A 20432-nucleotide genomic window follows, 5' to 3' on the forward strand; every position below is an offset into this window, starting at 1 on the left:
GAACCAGGTGCTGCAGGAGGGCTCCGCGAGAATGGCTTTCAGCCAAGGTCCTGTGGTCCTCATCGTCCCCAAGTCCCCCAGGACCTCAAGTCCTGCTACCGCCGCATCATCCCCGACCCCTTTCCCTTGGCACTGGGCTCGCGAATCCGTGCCTGATATCAAGGAGGTGCCCAACTGGGGTTCATTCCACTTCCGCCCCCCAAATAGTCACAGATCTGGAGAAGGGCGGGATGGTGATGGGGTTGCCTCCAAGCCTAGGCTGAGAGAGGGAGCAGTGAAAGGAGGGGCGGTCGGGACACAATAGCCTTTTATTGAGCCCCTCTCCGCGGCGGGGCGCCGAGTTGGGTGGCGCGGCGGTCTCTGCGCAGACCCGAGCGCCAGGCTCCGGTGGCACGGGCTCCGGGGGCGGGTCACTTCGGGACTGTGCCTGGGAAAGAAAAGTCGGTGAGCAGGCGCTCCAAAGAAACAAAGTAACTCCGAACCCCAGCTCACCCCTTTCCCCCAGCCACGTGGATTTCTCCTCCACTTTCCCACCCAACCTTGTCGTCCAAAGCCCCAGAGGAATGGGAGGCGGGAAAGAAAATGTCCTTTTGCACGCGCGCTAGGGGGCGCTCCTCTCCCGCTGGGAGTTGGGAAGTACTTAAAAGGAGTAAGGGCTACAAGCGGTCCCTGCTGCACCTGGGAGGACAATCACGGAGGACGGGACAGGAGAGTAATAGCCAGGCCCCGCCAGGCCCCTCAGGCCACACTCACCTTCCGGCCGATCCGGCCGCTCTTCCTCGGGCCCTGCGCTGCCCTCTTCCCCGTCCAATGCCACCTCCTCATCCTCTTCCTCCCGGGAAGCGCCTGGGCCGAACGCAGGCCTCCTGAGCTGGAGTCTCTGCTTCTCTGGCCGTCATGCCTGGCCCGAACCCCACCCAGAGGGTCTGGACGCCAGTCCCAGAGGCCTGCTGCCCCCTCCCATCCTCGCCCCCTCACCCGGCTGGAAGTCGATGGTCCTCAGCATTTCGGCCACGTGCTCCACGCTCACGGTGAATTGCTCCATGCTTTCATAGCCCGGCTCTGGCCGTCCTGCCAGCTCCACCTTCGACATCGTCCCGACCCTGCGGGGTGGTGGCAGCGGCTCATCTGGAAACGCCTCAGCACCCTCACCTGCCTCCCCATGGCAGTGGAGCCCGGCCCCTTTCTCCCCCTTCCCGCTCCGCCTACTCACTTATTGATCAGCTCCTTGGCCTGCTGCAGGGAAGAAAGGAGGGTGAGAGTAAGCACTGTGCCAACCTCTGGCAAAGTCCCATTTCTGATGCCCACCACAGTCCTGCGCAGTAGGTGGGGATGTATGTCCCAATTCCTTAAGGAGAAAAGGGCCTTAGAGACGGTGACTTGACCCAACATCCTGGGGCAAACAGGAACCAGAGATAAGACTCAAACCCAGGTCTCCAGGTGCCCAGGTCCCCACTCCAGCTACTATGCAGCCTGCCACCCTCCCCCAGGGCCCACCTGCAGGTAGAGCGCCATTTGTGGCTCCTCCATAGACTGGATGGCGGACTCGACGAGCTTAGAGGAGGCCTCCAGGTGGTCCCCATACTGGCGGATGAGTCCCCGAACCCGCTGCAGCTTCTCCTCCTGCTCCTTGGCCAGTGCCTGCAGCAGCTCACCCTTACGCTCTTCCAGCACTGAGCACAGGGCCTCGAACCTCTGATTTAGCAGCTGCTTCTGCCTCCTGCTGTTGTCCTGAAAGACCGGAGCAAGGATGAGACCTCATAGCTGAGGGAGCACCCAGTTACTTGTCCCACTTCTCACTAAATAGGAAGTCACAGATAGCCAGGAAGAAAAGTGACCTGTTAATTACACCACAAGTTAGTGGCAGAGCCAGAACTCCAGCTAAGGACTGCTCATTACCAGATTGTTTCAGTAATAGTAATAACACGATTTTTTATTGAAGTATAATTGACATACATTAGTTTCACGTGTAGAATGTAATGATTCAATATTTGTATATATCGTGAAATGATCACTACAATATGTCTAGTTAACATCAGTCACCATACACAGTTATAAAATTTTTTTTCTTGTGATAAAAACTTTTAAGATCTACTCTCTTTGCAGATAACAAGATATTTTAAACTAGCTTCGTAAGTGCTGTTTATATCTCTGGCCCTGGTTTTTACTTGTAATATCTCATTTAATTCTCAAAAAGATCCAGTGAGGTAGCTACCATATCATTCTCATTATCATTATTTTATGTAATTAAAAAAAAAAAAAAAGCACAGAGAAGTAAAGTAACTGGACCAAAGTCACAGAGCTAGTGAGGAGAAGAGCTGGGATTCAAATCTGCAGCCTGGCTAAGCACATCCCACTACTTGTGATCCATTTCTGGGAGCCCAGAAACTTTCCCTCCCATACATCCCAGGCTCACCTCGATGGTCTGGCACACTTCCTCCATCTGTGTGATCACTGCTTGCACACGATCATTGCCCGCCACCAACATCGCGATGCCATCACTGAGCTCAGTCTGTCACACACACAGGCCAGCAGTTAGGGCTGGAGGACCTGGTCTGCAGCTGCACCCCTCCCACTCCAGCCAGGGCTGCTGAGGAGAGGGCTGCTTCCTCGACTCCACGATCAGCGCATCTTCAGGGCAGCTATTCCAGAGATCTAGAGGGCTTAGAACCATCCAAGAAATATGGAAGCACATTGTATGGATTTTGGAAGGAGGTGGAGAAAGGAAGTCCTTCACCACCGAATGAGAAAGGAAGAGACATTCACCAAATATCCAGCCAATGCCAGGACTGGGCTAGATGCTTTTTCTGTAGATTCGTGTCTTCCATCAATTCTGAAACATTCTTCTTGATTATCTGTTAGGAGAATATTGCCTCTTCTCCATTCTCTTTATTCTCTCATTCTGTGACTCCGATTAGCTTTACGTTAGACTTTCTTATTCTCAATCTTCTCATCTCCCAGTGCTGCATTCTGGGTTTTTTTTTCCAGTCCTCTCTTCCTGTTCACTAATTCTTCAGAGAAATCTCTCATTTAATTAATCCTTTGAATGTTTTATTTCAACACATATTTTCATTTCTAAAACCTCTATTTGGTTCTTTGTCAAAATCTGCATTTTTGATAGTCTATTCTTGCTTTCTTAAAAATTCTGTCTTTTTAGGACAAAATCATCCCATTCGCAACAACATGGATGGACCTTGAGGGTAGTATGTTAAGCGAAATAAGCCAGACAGAGAAAGACGAACTCTGTATGACTCCACTCATAGGTGGAAGTTAACATATAGACAAGGAGAACTGATCGGTGGTTACCAGGGGAAAGGGGTGGGGGTGGGGGGAGGACACAAAGGGTGAAGAGGTGCACCCACAACATGACTAACAATAATGTACAACTGAAATTTCACAAGGTTGTAAACTATCATAATCTTAACAAAAAAAAATTCTGTCTTTTTAAAAGAGCATTTTATACACAGTGACTTTCTATTCTTTAATAATTCCAATATCTGAATTCCTCAGAGGTCTAAATCTATAATTTTTGTTTCTGCTGACTTCACTCATGAGGCACATTTCTTTGTGTATCTTCAATTGTGAGCTAAATTTTTTGTTGTTCTTAATCTAAGGAAAACCCAAGGGCCTAAATTGAGGGCTTTTGCCTCCAGGCAGAATTTGCATTTGCCTGTCAAAAGCCAGGTGGCACAACGGACAACTTTAGTCCCTGGGACTCCAGTTTAACCAGGATTCTTGGGCATCTTCACTGCAGGCCCCCTACTTTTCGGGCTTTGGAGACATAGTCTCATCTTTCTAGCCCAGTAGTACTGCCAGCATTTGCCCTCTTGGAAAGCCTGCCTTTTCTGTGCTTACCACAGGTTCTGTTCTCAGCTCACTCTCCCCTCCTCCTCTCCCTACCCTACCCCTACTTGGATATTTCCTTTACTTCCTATGTGCCTACCAATACAATTTTTAAGTTACGTTTTATGTAGAATCTAGTTGTGTGATAGTGAGAGGGCCTTGAGAGTGTCTGTTCCACCATACCGAAGTCTCTGCTTGCATCCAGTATCTCCTTTATCCTTACAACTCTCAGAAGTAGGCATTTTCATCCTCATTTTACAAGTGAGGAAAGTAAGCACCAGAGAGGTCAGGTTACTTACCCAAGGTCACACACTGAGTCACACATAGAGCTGGGACTTTAGCTCTGATTTGCCTACCTTTAAAACCAAGTGGAGTAAGAGGCTGAGTTTGAGACCCTGTCCTATGTCCCCGCCCCAACATGCCTGCTCCCTCTGCTGCTTGATACCTTCTGGCGTTTATAAATGGTGGGCAGTGGGGCCACCTCACAGTCCTTGTGGGCACCGAAGACCTTGCAGAGAGAGCAAGTGGGCACTTCACAGCTCAGGCAGTAGATATTGATCTTCTCATCTTCATGCTCCTCACACATGAGGTGCTGCTCAGCCTTGGAGTGTAGTGGCCTGGAGGGAGGTGGGCAAGAAGGCAGGAGGGTCAGGGTCCAGGCTGGGGTGGGCCCAGAGAGTGGGGGAGTCCCATGATCACCTTCTCTTCAGCCTCCATCAACCATCACCACCACCTTCTCTGCCCCTGCAGCTAGTGCTATGGCTTGGCAGGTGAGTGACTTCCATGGTGCTCTTCATTTGAGGAACAGAAAGAGCTAAGGGATAGAGGAGGCTTAGATCCAAGAATAGTCTCTATTCTAGGAGGCAGGGAAGTCCCACAGGGCAGGAAGTCATGGAGGGTTGGCAAGGCTCTTGCTGGTGGACCGCCAGCCCCTCCCCAGATGGAGAGAGTGAAGGTGGAGCACTGACCAGGAATCGGAGATCACCTAAGCTGGGTGACCTGGGCAAGTCCCTCCCCATCTTTGGGTCCAGTCTTCTTATCTCTAAACTGAAGGGGCAGGTTGATTATTTCAGCCCCTCCCTTCTGGTCCTGATGGTTCCCCTGGCTGTGTTCCCAGCCCCGCCCTTTAGAGAGACAAGAGGCCCTGACAGCTCACCGGGAAGACTCCTGCTTATAAATGTCAATAATGTTCTCCACTAGCAGGTTTCGCTGCAGGCCATAGACACCATGTCGGTCCAGGACAACTTCATGCCTGCAAGATGGGCAGCGGAAACGACCTCCTGAAGACACAGTGGTGGAGCCCCGGGATTGCCACAGAGGGTTCGAGGCCTGTGGGGACAGGTCGCATGAGAGAACAGGCACAGTGAGGCATGAAGGAACTGTGAAGAGGCAGGGGAAAGGTAACGGGGGCTAGGGAGTAGGGGAATGGTGGAGGAGGCAGCATCAGCTCTTTTCTATGGCTGAGCCTTCCTCTGAGAGCAGCTCAGGGCGGGTGGCCATGGAGATCCCGTTTCCCACCTTTGTCCCATTACTCAGCCCACCTCCTTGAGTGTCCCTGCATCCAGAGCCTAGCTTTGGTCAAGGCCTAGTCAGGACAGGATCTCCCAAAAGGGACAGCTTGGAGTTGTGGGGAGACATTGACCTTGGCAGGAAGGCTCAGGCAGGAAATGGACTCGGAGCAATGCAGCCAATGTCCTCTAGCCTGGGGCTTTCATGGGTCACATCTAGGGAAGATTCTCTGCAGCCCTGGGCCGAGGCACAAGCAGAGACACTTGCTGAACAATGGGGCAGACAAGCCACATTCAGCTGGGTAATTCTGGGAAGTCACTCCAGGGACTGGATATCAGGAGTCCTGGGTTTTTGTGCTGCCCTAGGTAATTTGGGCAAGCATTCAACCTCTGTAAAATTAAGGACTAGATTGGATTATTCATTCTGCAACAAACATTGAGTGCTCCAGGATTACTGGGCTTTGGGGGTAAGCTATAACAAATGCATCCCTGCCCTAAGGACAAACAAACAGGCAACTACATCCCGTGGGCTAGGTGTTATGATAGGGGTAAGCTCAGAAGGAGGACTTACCAGAGATGCTCGTCACTTCCTCCCACTTATACCTTTTAGAAAACTTGCTCCATCCCATCCTAAAAGGGAGAGCCCTGCCATCTGCCATGCCCCAGTTCAGAGATTACTGATCCAGAATTGAGGAGGTGATTGCCTGACCCATCAAGACCAATTGCATTTTCTCTCTAGGAACTTGGAATTGAGACACAGAGGCTGAGGTGGCTAGACTATGTGTGGCTTTTGAACTGAAAAGACCTGTGGAGTTGGGCTAAGAGCTGACATTGTTGCCACTCAAAGTCTTGTGCAAGTAGAAGTGCAAAGTGTGAGGGGTCATAAACTATGAGCAGAGAAGGCTGGAGAAGAGTCAGTTTGTGGATAGTAGCTAATAGAGCCCCTGAGATTTTAGTAAGAAACATAGAATAAAGACTATGTGTCCAAGCCTTCTTGCCAGCTGGATGTGGCCAGGTACCTGCATTCTGGACAATGGAATATAGATAGAAATGTTTTGTGCAATTTCTAGTAATTATCCTTAATGGGAGGGGCATGTCTTATTCCTCCTTTTTTCTCCTTCTTGCTGGCTGGAATGAAGACGGCACGGCTTAAATTGAAACAGCCCTCTTGAGCCATGAGGTAGCCATATGTGAGAGCAGCAACAAGATAAAAGGAGTGAACCTCTGATGAGGCAGTCCTGGACTGTCTATCCATACTTTCACTTAAGAGAATAAACAAATTTTTACCTTCTTTAAGCCATTGTTATTTTGGGGTTTCTGTCACTTACAGCAGAACCTAATCCTAACTGGCTCAAAGACCACGGACTCCAAGAGAGTAATGGAGAGAATAGTCACCTGTGACTTTGCATATTTAGATGTATTTTTTTGCAATTGGGTTCCATAAAATTCTCCAAATCCTTATGCTATACATCAGAGGGACCCGTGTATGGGTGCAGTAACGCCCTATAACACATAGAGGGCGTCCAAGTCCACAGTCTTGTTTGACCTTTGGTAGCTAGAGAGGAAGGCAAGGCAGGAAATGTAGCCCCATTGTGCAGTGGGCAACCTATCTTGAGGAGAGTTACTGGGATGTATCACAAATATCACATTTTGGGGGATTTCTTGAGAATTATAAGAACTGGACACTTTAGCCCATCATAAAGCTGGAATGGATTAGTTTGAGATTATCCAAGGCTGTGTTCGGGTATTGTCCTTCTCAATAACTACAACTGTATGAATATTGTTGAATTTAGGGAATGGGTTAAAGTGTAAGGTTACCGGGCTTTTGTTTACTTAATACAATTACCTTTCAATATTTGGAATCCAAGTGAGGAAGGAGGCGCTGGGAGAACTCTAAGCCTGCAAGCTCCTGGGGGGATCTGACTTCTCTTTGATTTGCTGGTGGCAAGCATACAAAGGTGCTCAGAAAATGTCTGAATGGGAGGAAAGGGGCATATTCTAAAGCTTTAGCCCAGAGCAAAGACAAACTCCTGGGTAGCCTCTCCCTTCCTCCTCCCTCCCTCACTGCGCCCTTTCTCTATACTCGTTATTTAACATTCAACACGTGTTTTAAGGGCCTATAATGTGTTCAGCTCTGTGCTATGGCCTTTCCAGATATTACTGAATTCATTCCTCAAGAATTTCTTGTAAAGATGGTAGAGAAGATCAAGATTTGCCCCCTACTTAGACTACAAGAAATATAACAACAATGGCTAACATCTACGAGCACTTCATGCCAGGCTTTGCTCTAAGTCCTTTTATTTGTGTTAACTCACTTGATACTCATATCAACTCTATGAAGTAGGTACTACTGTTAGTCCCATTTCAGAGATAGGAAAGTGTAGCTCAGAGAAGTTAAATAAATTGCACCTGGTCATCAGATAATTGCGGTACAGCCAGTGTTTGAACTCAGGGACTCTAACTCCAGAGTCTGTCCTAAAAATCGATATACTATATTGTCAGATACAATAAAATTTAGGCCAATTGAAGGACGATGTCCAGAGCTAACATTCATTTCTCTGAGTCTCAGACAAAACAGATTTTAGTAAAAGAGTCATGAAGGGCCACACATCAACCCTTCACAAAGGAAAGAAACAACAGCCTAAAAATCAACTGTGCAACTGTGAACTGAAGTTGTTTGAGCAGATATAAACAACAGATGACCCATCGAATCAAAACCCTGTGTGTCATGCAACGCTATAAGGGCCCAGCTCGCAACCAGAATGACCTGCTTGTCTGTAGAAAGGAAATAGCTCAAATCTCAGGAGAGACTTCCTTCCATGTTTCTACACATGCCTGCATGGTAAGTAATTCATTAGATTCTGTGTGAAAAATATTCTGAGGCAACATAACCAAACTGAGGCACTCAACTGCCCACTAATCCAGGTCATGCCCCTCTATTCACCAAGGAAGCCAAAGGACTTTTAAACAGAGATTGCAAACCAATGACAACATCCAGGTAGCCAGTTCACATGTAAGAGAACAGTGGAAGAAAGCCAAGGTAGCCAGAGGGTCGAGTACAGAATTCACCCTCTGCCCCAGATAAAACCAACCTATTCAAAGAGGAGTGATAAGCAGAAGGGATCCACCAGGAGATGCAAGCCAAGATAATACCAAAAGAATAGGGAAAAGAAAGCATGACAAGCAAAGGACAGATGAAGAATGCCCTTTAGAAGAAGAACTGCTCCAAGAAACAGTAGAATTTCAATCTGACATTTTTAAGGAAAGAAAGAAAATATAGTATCTTTGATTAAAGAAGAGATATAAGTTCACATTGATGTAAACTATTATAAACTCAATAATAAAAAAAGAAGAGATATAAGTGATCAAACCTGGAGAAGAAAAATGAGCGGTAGAATTAAGGAAAGAAATCAAGTAAAATATATTATCAACACAGAAACAAAATTCACATTTGACTCAGTAGGAAGCAGAATCTAGGATACTGATAAAAGTCACATAGATTGTAGTAGAAAATAACAGAGACAAAGTAATCGGGTCTGCATGCTGCAACGTGGGTCAGTCTTGAAGACATTAGGCTAAATGAAATGAGCCTGACATAAAAGGACAAATACCATGTAATCCCTCTTATATGAGGTACCTGGAATAGTCAAGATCATAGAGATAGAAAGTAGAACTGGGCCAGCCTGGTGGCGCAGCAGTTAAGTTTGCATGCTCTGCTTCTGTGGCCTGGGGTTCTCTGGTTCTGATCCCGGGCACGGACATGGCACCGCTCATCAAGCCATGCTGAGGCAGGCATCCCACATATAAAGCAGAGGAAGATGGGTACAGATGTAAGCTCGGGCTAATCTTCCTCGAAAAAAAGGTAGACTGGTGGTTGCCAGGGTCTGGGAGGAGGGGGAACAGGGAGTTATTATTTAACAGGTATGGAGTCTCAGTTTGGGAAGATGGAAAGTTCTGGAGATGGATAGTGGTGATGGTTGCACAGCAATGTGAATGTTCTTAATGCCGCTGAACTGCACACTTAAGAATGGTTAAGATAGTAAATTTATATTACATGTATTTTACCACAATATTAAAAAAGAAAAAAGTTTAAAAAAAAGTAATCAGGTCTTGTTGGGATGTCTTGGCCAAGGGTCCTACTCCAGACTCCCTAAAGTCAGGATGGATCTTGGGGGTTGACCTGAGGTAGACTGAGAGGCCCAGTGCCTCTTCACCACTTCCCCACCTGCCAAAGCAATTTCTTTAGCAGCTCATTCCACTGGCTAATCGCTGCCATTCTCCTGGGACTCAGGGCTCTGCGAGGCAATCAACACTCAGGCAGTCCACCCTAAATCCTTTGTTTGAAGAACACTTTTTTTGAGAACCAGAGAGCACAGAGGGCAGGTGATGGGGAAGGGTTGCACCTCTGCCTTCTTCACAGTTGGGTTAAGGGCTGGCGCTGCGCCCTGAAGCAGACACCACAGCTGAGCACAGCTTCTCTGTTCATCCCTTCAACCCAGAGTCCCTTCCCTCTTCCAAAGTGCAAGTCTTTCTGCCGCATGCTACCTCTGGCTGGCTGGCTTTCCTCTTAACCTCAGGACATCCCTTCCCCTCTGTGATTGCTTCAGCAATGTTTCCCCACACCCAACTCCACATATATATAAACGCGCGCGCGCGCACACACACACACACACTCTTTTGCACTACGTTAAATTTGACTAGTAATAAAACAGCAAAGCTTATATTTTGGAATTTTCAGGGTCCTCTAGCTCATGGCACAACACTCATGTTGCTTCGCCACCTCACTGTGCTACTTATGTGCTAACTCAGTGTTTCTCAAAATATGGCATACATACTGATGACAGGCATGAAGATTTTAGGAGGTATGAGGATGGACATTTAAAATTTTGATGTGCTTATTTTAATGCATATTGGAAAAAATAACCAGCCTACAAAAATGGTGACTTTCATGGATTTTGTCCCTTAGACTGAGGATAAAGTAAATATTTAAGCTTTAAATGTGAGTTCTTTTACAGAGAAATATTCAATCGTAGTACGGGTGGTGAAGAATCAGGAAGGTGACATGAGAATGAAGTTTGGGAAGTTTGCTCTAACTCTTCCCTGACTCCCTCCTCTTATCAAAACTCATCTGTCTTATGTCCCACACCTTTTGCAGGTGCTGGGTGGCCACTTTGAAAAAGTCATCTGTACCGGACATGTGGATAAAACTGTTACGCCTTCTTGGTAACATCTCTGTATTTTAACAGAGGGCATTTAATGCAGCATGATATGGGGAGGGTAGCATTGACCTGAAGATCTGGTTTTGGATTTGCCATTTATGACTTTGGGAAAATAATTTCCCTCATGGCCCCAATTTCTGCAGATCTGAAAAGAGGGATTTGTACTTAGCACTAAGTCCTTTCAAGGGCTGATGGTCTCTGAGCAATGAGCCTTCATGGATATAATTATGGTAGGAATTTCAGATACCCTCACCAGTGTGTATGTACCTGTGAGATGGGGGGAGGGAGCTGGTGATTTTTATAACAACCCTCCCTTCTCACACCATGTGGGCTCCCTCTCCCTCTCTGACTTTGTGATCTAGTATCTCACTTCTGTTTGTGCCTCCCCCTAGCTGTCACTGTAGCGCCCTCTTTCGGTCTGATGTGAGCAGTTCCTAAAGTCCCATCTCTGAAATGGCCCTGGTGTGTTTAGATGGGTTCTTACATTTTGCAATTGGTATTATTGGTAAGGTTTCAGTTTTATATAATACATCTGTATTATTCTTACCACTAGAATAAACAATAAAATTGCTTTTTCAGATAAGAAACATGCTAGTTCTTTAACAGTAGAAGAAAGATTAATGAGTTATTAATGGAATTGTACAACTAACTTTAACAGAGTACTTAACAACACGGGGAGATACTCACGTCATGATTTTAGATGAAAATGCAGGATATAAATCTTTATAGACAGTAGGATCCCAATTTTGAATTGGGTGATAAGATTTACAGGTGATTTTTAAAATTTCTTCTTTCTATCCATCTACATTTCCCAAATTTCTCTGTATAGACCATGAATTACTTTATGAAAAATAAAACATTTTTGCAATAATTTTAATTGAATCATAGAATTTTGGGTGATTCTTTCTTTCCTTTTTTTTAAAAAAAAAAATTTCCAAATTTTGTACAAGGACTTCGGGGTTTGGAAAAAAAAGCTTTGCTGTTTAAAAATGTAATGCTCAGTCGTGACGTGACTAAGAAAGGGGCGCTGGAGTACCCTAAGAGCCAACAAGACAACACACCACTTAGGGGAACCGGGAAGAACCATGTTAGTTCAAGCGAGGGGGTGTTTAAGAAGATACCATTTGAAGACACGGTAGACAGGTAGCAGGAGATGGTAGGTAGGAAAGAGTTTCAGGAGACCAGAGGGAATCATGGAGGGAAGCTAGAAAGGTGGGTTTTACCATGAAGAGTTTTTTTTTTTTAACTGTGGTAAAATCATGGAGGGCTAGGAATCCAAGCATAAGGATCTGAACTTAATTTTGTAGACAAGATTTCTAAACTGGGAGAGAAAATAAGAGTGAATATTGATCTGACAGAGGTAATTTGGATAGATGGGAGGGGAGGGACTGGCTAAAGGCACAGATAAGCTGGGAAGCACGTGCCAAAGTCAGTGCAAGTCACGAGGCCTGCCCTCTGTGGCAGCAATCCTGGAAAGACGGGGTGCCAAAGGTGGAATCAGCAGAACCGGGCAGTCACTGGGATGTGAGTGGGCTGTGGGGAGAGGAAGGAGTCAAAGACAATTCTGGCATTTCAAGTCTGGATGCTTAGGAAGACGCTGGTGCCTATAATGCAGGAGTACTCAAGCTGGGGATCACAGCCCCCAAAAGATCCATGACTAGAAGAATTCATGGGGTCTGTGAACCTGGCTGGGGAAAAAAAAAAATCTTTATTTTCATTAACCTTTAGCAGAAATTGGGCAATTCCCCCAATTTTGAAGGTAGGCAACAAATCACAGTAGTCTTAATAGTATCTGTGACTTTGTCACCAACAGAAATCACAGGTATTTTCATATAACATTACAGTTGTTGATCCAATCTCCAAAAATAATTTGCACTTATCACTACTTCTAAACTATAGTAGTTATTAGGCCCACTGCTTGACCTCACTATTTAATGTTTTAATTAAGAAGCACATATATTACTCTATCAAACATGTTCTACTTATTTTGGTAGTTATATTCCAGTGTTTCTCAAGCTTTTTAAAATTACTGCCCCTTCCAGTAGACTTTTTAGACATCTTTTCCCTAATCGCCATCCCCTCCCCATTAAATTTTCACACTGCAAATGTAAAAAGGTCAAACTCACAGAAGCAGAGAGTAGAAACGTGGTTGCCAGGGGCTGGGGGTGGGGGAAATGGGCAGATGTTGGTCACAGAGCACAAAGTTTCAATAATAAGATGAATAAGTCCTGGGGGTCTCATATACAGCATGGTGACTATAGGTAATAATACTATATTGTTTGTTTGGCATTTGCTAAGAGAATATTAGACTATAGACACAAAAAAATGGTAACTATGTGAGGTGATGGATGTGTTAACTAGCTTGATTGTGGGAATCATTTCACAATGTAGTACATATATCAATTCATCATGTTGTCCATCTTATATGTAATTTTTGTCAATTGTGCCTCACTAAAGCTGGGGGGAAGTTTTACAGGAAAGCAAAAAATAAATAAAAATTAAAAAATCAAATCACAATAAAAACTTTTTAATATTACAGAGATCACCCCTGTTAAGAATGCATGAGGAGGCATGCTGTGTTCTAACGCAACTGATTTTCTCTATAATCGTAGGTAATATATTTTATGCATTTAAAAACATTGTTCTTAAAAAACCCACACACATATTGTCCTTAGAAAGGGTCCACAGGCTTCACGAACTGACAAAGGGCAGATGGTACAAAAAGAGATTACTTCCTGCTCTGATTGCAAATCCCTAGCTGGCCTCACCACAAATAGGAATTCTATACAGTAAGGTGTAGATGGCAACCTCCTTACTACACTCCACGGCTGACGGTCTCTACGTTGGGCTAAAGATCTCTCAGCTGACTAATATCCAGTGAGCAAAAACCTATCTTCTGCTTCTGATTATCTTTCTATTTCAAGACTGGGAAATAACTGATAGGTCTAGTGTACACATAAATGTCTTTGTTCTTCCTTTTAGTCTTACATTTACACAAGGAAGCCAGCACTGTAAAGTACAATTTCATGTGCCAATGATGTGATGTGTAGAGGAAATTCCATCATTCTAGGAAACAGAACACCTAGATTTATGTCCCTGCTCTGTCCCTCTGTGTGGCTGTAACCTGTTTCCTTGTGTTCTCCCCTGTAAAATGGAAATAACATCCATCCTAACTCAAATGGCATCATGCATTTAGGATAGTAATAATCCTAATCTATGCCTTAAAAATACATGAGCACACAAAACCACTGGAGATGAAATAACTGTTTTTCCTTCACTGTGAAGGATAAAATGGAATGGAATAAATAGAATTAAATTCTAGGTTATGTTCAAGGCTTTTATGTGGCATACATGCCATAAGCTGTCTCTCTTTTAGGCTGTATGGTGCCTTCTAGCACCTTTGTAATGTTCCATAACATCTAATAGACATGTCCCATCTGGAAAGATGCGCTGTGAATGCAGTTATGCTATCAAACCTATATTTATCTATCTCAGAATGTTTTCCCTCTTCCCTGGCTATCCAGAGTGATGCTAATTGAGGATACCTGTCCAGGATGCAAAGGAGGTTGAGGCTATCTCCCCCCAACCAGATGGCCTGGGCAATGATGAATAGTGGACCACGTAGGTCCTCTGGGCCAGACCCTCAGAATATACTGGAGAAACCATGGGGAAATGGTGGGCAGAAGACCAGACATTTGGAGAAAAGTTGAAGAGCCTTAGGAGAATCCAGGTGTTGCTAAAAGCTGAGCTGTGGGTGGGACAGGGATTTGAGTGGAGGGCTGGCTCTGCCTGACAGAACCTAGCAAAGAGACTGGCACAGGGGTGTGTGAAATGAGGCTGGCTGAAAGGAAGACTGATAAGCAGAAGAGTGAGTGAAGCTGAGACACTAGTAATAGAATGGAAAGCCCTTAAAAAATGGAAATTCATAATAATATTTCTTGAATTTCTGAAATCAGAATTACAAGGATATTAAAGATCAGTTTACAACATCCTTCTAATCTATATAAGTGTAAACAGCCCTGAAGGGGTGAAATAGCCTGATTTACATCACATGGCAAATTAAGGAAGAAACTAGTGGGACTAGCCCCCAGGAAGGTTCAGTCTCAGTCTAGGTTTGCGTTCCTCATTAAGCCAAGTTTCTTCCCTAAAGTAAGTGAGATCCCTAATCCTGCTTCAAGGTCAATGCAATTCACAAAATGTCAATGAACCAATTTCTCATAAAGAAGACTGGCCCAAGGTCAGGCTGGGGAGGTCCCAGTGCCCTGAGTAGCAGGTGGAAGTGGTCGAAGAGGCAGGCTGTGTAGGATTTTCACTAGCAGGCCTGCACTTGATGACAACAGGTCCTAAGAATTAACCGAGAAAGAAGTGGAATTCACGGTGGAGTGAAAGACGTCATCTTTTTCCCAGACTGCCCTTTATTAGAGAAGGCGGCCTCTGTCTTGATATTCCTGACTCTGTAAATTGCTCCTTAAATGGACACCCTCCATAAAAGCTGTTCCTGAACAACCTTCTTACAAGGCTTTCTGGCTGTCCTTTAAATTACAACAGGTTGCAGCTCATAAACAAGTGCCCACAGTGAAGTGGGGGCAGGTATAAAAATAAACTGAAGGCTTGCTTTAGTTTAGGAGTGAATAGAATTTACAAATACAGAAACACATGGGAAGATGTTTGTGTCAAATTCCCACCCCAACAGCTTTCCTCTAGTCAAAATGCTTGGTAGCTGAGTGGGTGCAAATGTGGGGAAGGAGAGAGGGAGAAATCAGAGGGGGTTAACATGGTGTTTTATTCTGTTTAAATTCAGAGAGATGTATTACAGCTCTAAAGAAAACTAGTTAAATTGTGATGGCAACTATGTAAAAATATGAATAGGGACAAGGGCTTGAAAGTAATATGCAAACATGAAAATTACTGTGTTGGAGGAGGTAGGATAATGGATGATTTCCATCCAAACCTTTAATACTGTTTAACATTTCAATTAAATGTTTTAATTTTTCAAATTTTCCTTCCTGGCTCTCTAGTTAACCTGATGTTATAAAATCACAATTCCCAAAAATTCTTGTTTGTTGTCCATCACAGCAGTTTTCAGGACAGCAAAACGCTGGACACCACCTAAATGTCTGAGAAGATTGATTAAATAGACCGTGATCTAGTCATCACAGTGGAACACTATACAGCCATTTAGAAAGGAAGACACAGATACGAATGTGTGAATATGGAACAACCACTAAGCAAGAGTAAGTAAACAAAGGCAGGTGTAAGACAAGGGGTCTAGTTTAAATATATATATATATATATACACACACACACACACACACACACACACACACACACACACACACACACGTTCTCTCTCCATGGAAAATTTCTGGAAGGAAATCCAAGAAAGTTGGCAATCGCTACCTCCATCTGGAGAAGGGAACTGAGTGCCTGAGGTGAAGATTCAGTTTTCTTGATATAAACTTTCATACTGTTTGAAAAAAATATATGTATAATATACTGGTATCACTTTTATAAGTCCTGTTAACTTTCTAGGCAACGTTCTAAGGGTATTCTTCATAAACGGTTTTAAGATAGAGGAACCAAAAGTCCTATTCTTGTCCCCATACTTAGAAAACAGACAATCTTATTATGCCCAGAGTTGTCAAAATGTGGAGGCAATGTGTGAAAAAACTAAATATGCTCATCTTTCAGAGGGAGATCTACTGAGATGTATATACATAAGTGTAGCTGAAGAACTGGGTCAGCCTCCCACCAGGCCGTCCCAAATAAAGCAGCAAAGGAATGAGCTGTTCCCTCTTCTCTCCTCAGAGGGCCTAGGGGTACTCTGCACTTTAAAAGATACACGTCAGTCCAGACCCACAGAGTCATCCCAAAGCCCTGGGAACCCTGTTATCTCCCAAATATTCTGCACAGGGCTTGACCCAACCCATTCCCAGGTCGCTCTGGGCCCAGATCAATATTCTAGAGCTTCAAGGAGCCAAAACTGTGTGCCTGGATACACAGGACAGGCTTGAACAAGGAGGTCACTTAAACATCTTTTAGCCTCCATATACAAGACCTTTCTCTGCGTCCCTCTGCCCGATCATACCGTGAGTCTTGTACTTGAATATTCTGACCACTTTTTTACAGGACACGTTATCTTCACTTTCAAAACTTCTCTTCACATTCATATATTTCAGGTTCTAATGAAAGGATGTTTCACTACAAATTCATGAGAAAGAATGGCAAAACCCTTTTACCATCCCCTTCTAGGCATCTCAGCCTGAAGGATGTTCAGAGAGCTGTTCAGAGCAAGGGAAAAACCAAGATGGTGGACAAGGCGTAGCCTCTGGTACATGACGACGCCTGGGCTAAGCAGGCATAGCAGTCAGTCTAGGCCCCCAGAAAGGGAAAATCACTGGCTCTGAGACACTCTTGAGCCAAATAACGGCAGGTTTGGACAAGCAGAGGAATAGGAGATGGGAATGGGCCTTGATGGGAAGATGGCAGGAAAGACTATGGGGCTGGGCACTCAGTGAAGATGGTAAACAGCAGAGAGACAAAGGGTGGGTCACAGGGCACAGCTAGGGGATGGCTTGACTTAGCTGGGCCATTGTTTTCCCCCAAACATGCTGCCCCAAAGAACTTAAAAGGGAAGCACTATCTTGGTTGTTAAAAATCACTTGCATTCAACACATTTCCCCATAATTTCTGATATAGACGAAGAATATGTGTTCATGATGTTCCTTATTGCCCCATGCATAGTAAGCCAGCTAGCTCTGGTCTATTCAGAGTTTTTACTTCATTTGCAAGGTCTTTGTGCGTGTGTGTGTGTGTGTCTGTGTGTGTGTGCACCTCTTCTCCTCACTCTCCCTGATCTTTGTTCCATTTTCTAGATTACTAGAACCTACACCAGTGGCACAGGGCAAGAAAGCAAGCTTAGGAATAAACCATCCTGTGATATGCTGCTTTTCTTCTTGAAACCAGTAGCTAAAATGGTATCTGTGAATTAGTTATGCTTTGCCCCATGACCATGCCTAAATCCAAACTCATTATATTTCTGGGAAGTAAGATTTCATCTCTGCCTTCTCTGCTGAAGTGACCTCAATCCTTTTTAACCAGCAGGCCCCTTTACAGACCAATCTGGAGTGGCGCACAGGCCTGAGTTTTAGTTGCGGAGAGTTCCCAGTCTTCTGCTCACTGTCTAACTCTGCCCCTAAAGATGGGTGTGTTAAACTTTGCCTTAAATACAAATAATTTCACTGTCATCATGAACTTTTCTCATAGTGTTTATTTTTTAATGTTTCATTATCTCATTGCTATTTTCTCCAGATTTTCCGTATTGTTCTCAAAATCTGAAACTCCAAACTGGAATGGAGAGTTCAGTAAAAGACTGTTCTATAGTCTGATGTAGGATCACCTACCTCCCAATTTCTATGGGGGTCTTCTTTCCTCTGTAGATACCAGCATTCCAGCTGCTCTCCGTGCACAGGCTGTACTTGCCAGCCTGCATAGCAGCTGCTGACTCATGCTTATTTTGGGATCTGCTATGACCCTGGCTCTTCCTCTGCTCTTCACCCAGGACAGCCACCACCCACCTCATAGAACATTCTGCCCGTCACCTTCTGGGGTCTCAGCTCTGACCTAATGAGAAGTCTCCCACAAGTTTGCACTGCCTTACCTGGCTCTGCCCCCACCCCTGGCCCACCTGGAAGACGTCGTTGGCACACTTGCGGCACAGGTTGTGCTGGCAGGGCAGGATCACCACTGGTTTGGAGAACATCTCCAGGCAGATGGGGCAGATGAGCTGCTTCTCCAGGTTGTCCATGCTGTGTGCATCCCCTAGCAGCGGCTTGAAACCCACTGTGAAGTTCATCCCCTCAGCGATCGTGCCTACCCTGGCCTTGGCCCCGGTCCTGGCCTTCTCTCACTGCCTCTGGACCCTTCCTCGCTTACTTCAGACAGTCTGTGGATTCTTATGTTCCCTTCTGTTGCTCACTCTTGAAATAGCTCTGCTCTCTCTCCTGTCCCTTCCTCTAACGATTCGCCTCGTCTTTAGATAGCTGTTTTCAGAACACTCTCTGTCTCTCTATTCTTTGCTCTGTACTCCAGCCAGGCACATGTAGCTTTATCTATCCCTCCCTTCCTGAATGCCTATGTCCCTGGAAATTTCTCCTTTTGTTCCCCAAACGACTCTTGTTCACTCTACGGGCAGCACTGTTTGTCCCTCATGCCCCAGAGAGGAGATTAATTTTAACGTGGGGGTGGGGAACAAGGGGCATCTGTGTGACATTCCAACTCCCAATTTAGCTCATGTAAGGCGAGCCACAGCTGTCACCGAGTGAGTGACCCTGACTCACTCAGGAACGGGTGACTCCGTTGAGCAAGAGCAGGGGTGGGCTTCACTGCTCACGGGGAAAGGTGGGTAGCAAAGGTGTCAGGCTCTCTCACTCAGAAGACTCCTGTGAGCCCCTGACCTCCGTGCTCTGGCTCGGGCCCCTCCTCCAGGGCAGTGACACAAAATCTAAATCGGCCTGGATGCGAGGCACTGTACGTGGTTCAGGGTGGGAGGAAAGATCTTGCCAGCCTTACGGACTGTCAGTGCAAGTTTCTGGCTCCAAGGCTTAGCCAGTGCCCCTGGCCCTCTTCCTCTGTGATTCAGAACAATGGCACCAGAGACCAGAGAGAGAGAGGCTCTGGTCCAACACTTCTGGTCCATTTTTTTTCTTGCCCAGACCTTTCTTATATCACCCTAGGAAAAGAAGCTCAGGAGGCTAGAGCTGGCAGTTGTGCCAGGACCTAGAATGACCTCATGAGCTTGCCCCTGAGAAAGTGTGGGATTCTGGTCCATGACCACATCACCAGAGCTACTCCAAGGACTTTAAGTTTGTTAGGAAATCAAGAGAAGCCGAGCTGGGCAGAAAGGACCTGAATGCCAGGGACCTATTTTGGGCACCAGGGGAATTGGTCTCCAGAGAAATTTTAGAGCACTGACAAAGCCATAATCACAAGGCTCCGGGAACCTTCTGCCCCAACTCTGCAGTCGTCCTGGACTCCTACTCTCCAAGGCAGGCTGGCCTCACATGGGAGCATCGCGCCTCTGTCTTTTTCTCCTACAGGACTTTTTCCCCATCCCAGGCACAATTTATCTTTTTTGGGCCCAACATATGCACTGGATTGGACAAAAGTTCTTTTATTTACCAACATTCCTTAGCTCTTCTCCCAGTCAGGAGAGAAAAGTTCGAGGGGTCACTAGGCTCTGACCCTGGGTGGATGGGAAATAAATGGTGTGGAGAGGATGCCAAGTAGGCAGCACCAAGAGGCACGAGTGGGGAAAGGGTCTGTAAAAGTACAGTATTTTCCCTATCACGTTTCATGCCTCTGCTTTAAGAACAAAATATATGGTGATCAGCCTGCCTAAGATGTGGTAAAAAGGATGGAGGCAAGGAACACTGAAGCGTGAACTTCAGTCGACCCGCAGGACTCATGCTAATGGGTGCTGTGCTGGTAGCTGCAGACAGGGGAGAATCTAAAGGTGACATGACCACCCCTAAGCCTCAAATGCATTCAGACTTTTCTTGAGCTGACTCATGGTGGCATGAAATGAGGCTGGCAAGCCAAGGGCATGGGCACCAGAAGAAGGTGAGACGAGCCCCAGAAAGGTATACTGGCTTAGGAATGAGGCTGATGCTAAGAGTGTTTGGTAGACAGAGTTGTAACAAAGGAGGGTTAGCTGGCACATCAGTTCTGGGACAGGATCCACCCTGCTTGGTATCAGGATCTTGGTGGAGATATTCCAAGAGGCTCAGAGACTCTACCAGCTGACATTGGCTCAAATCTCAAGGAAGGCAGAGGAAAAAGAATGCTCTGGAAAAGTCTGTCA

The 20432-nt window shown here is 45.6% G+C and overlaps 1 protein-coding gene across 2 annotated transcripts; it reads right to left on the reverse strand.

Annotated features, from left to right (window-relative positions):
• Positions 1 to 289: 289 nt before the first annotated feature.
• TRIM54 (tripartite motif containing 54) lies at positions 290 to 18767 on the reverse strand. 2 transcript variants are annotated; one of them, XM_046662690.1, is made up of 9 exons: positions 18258 to 18767; positions 5000 to 5172; positions 4289 to 4460; positions 2417 to 2512; positions 1498 to 1731; positions 1214 to 1233; positions 979 to 1103; positions 754 to 846; positions 290 to 427 (listed from the first exon to the last, which is right to left on the reverse strand). In XM_046662690.1, the coding sequence occupies exons 1-9, from the start codon at positions 18423 to 18425 to the stop codon at positions 411 to 413; spliced, it is 1098 nt and encodes a 365-aa protein (XP_046518646.1). In that variant the 5' UTR covers positions 18426 to 18767; the 3' UTR covers positions 290 to 410. The 2 variants fall into 2 exon arrangements, with proteins under 2 accessions (XP_046518646.1, XP_046518645.1); XM_046662689.1 differs by having other exon boundaries at positions 1214 to 1236; positions 18258 to 18765.
• Between the last annotated feature and the right edge of the window lie 1665 nt (positions 18768 to 20432).

This window comes from Equus quagga, chromosome 5 (assembly GCF_021613505.1).
Source record: "Equus quagga isolate Etosha38 chromosome 5, UCLA_HA_Equagga_1.0, whole genome shotgun sequence".
Classification (NCBI taxonomy): domain Eukaryota; kingdom Metazoa; phylum Chordata; class Mammalia; order Perissodactyla; family Equidae; genus Equus; species Equus quagga.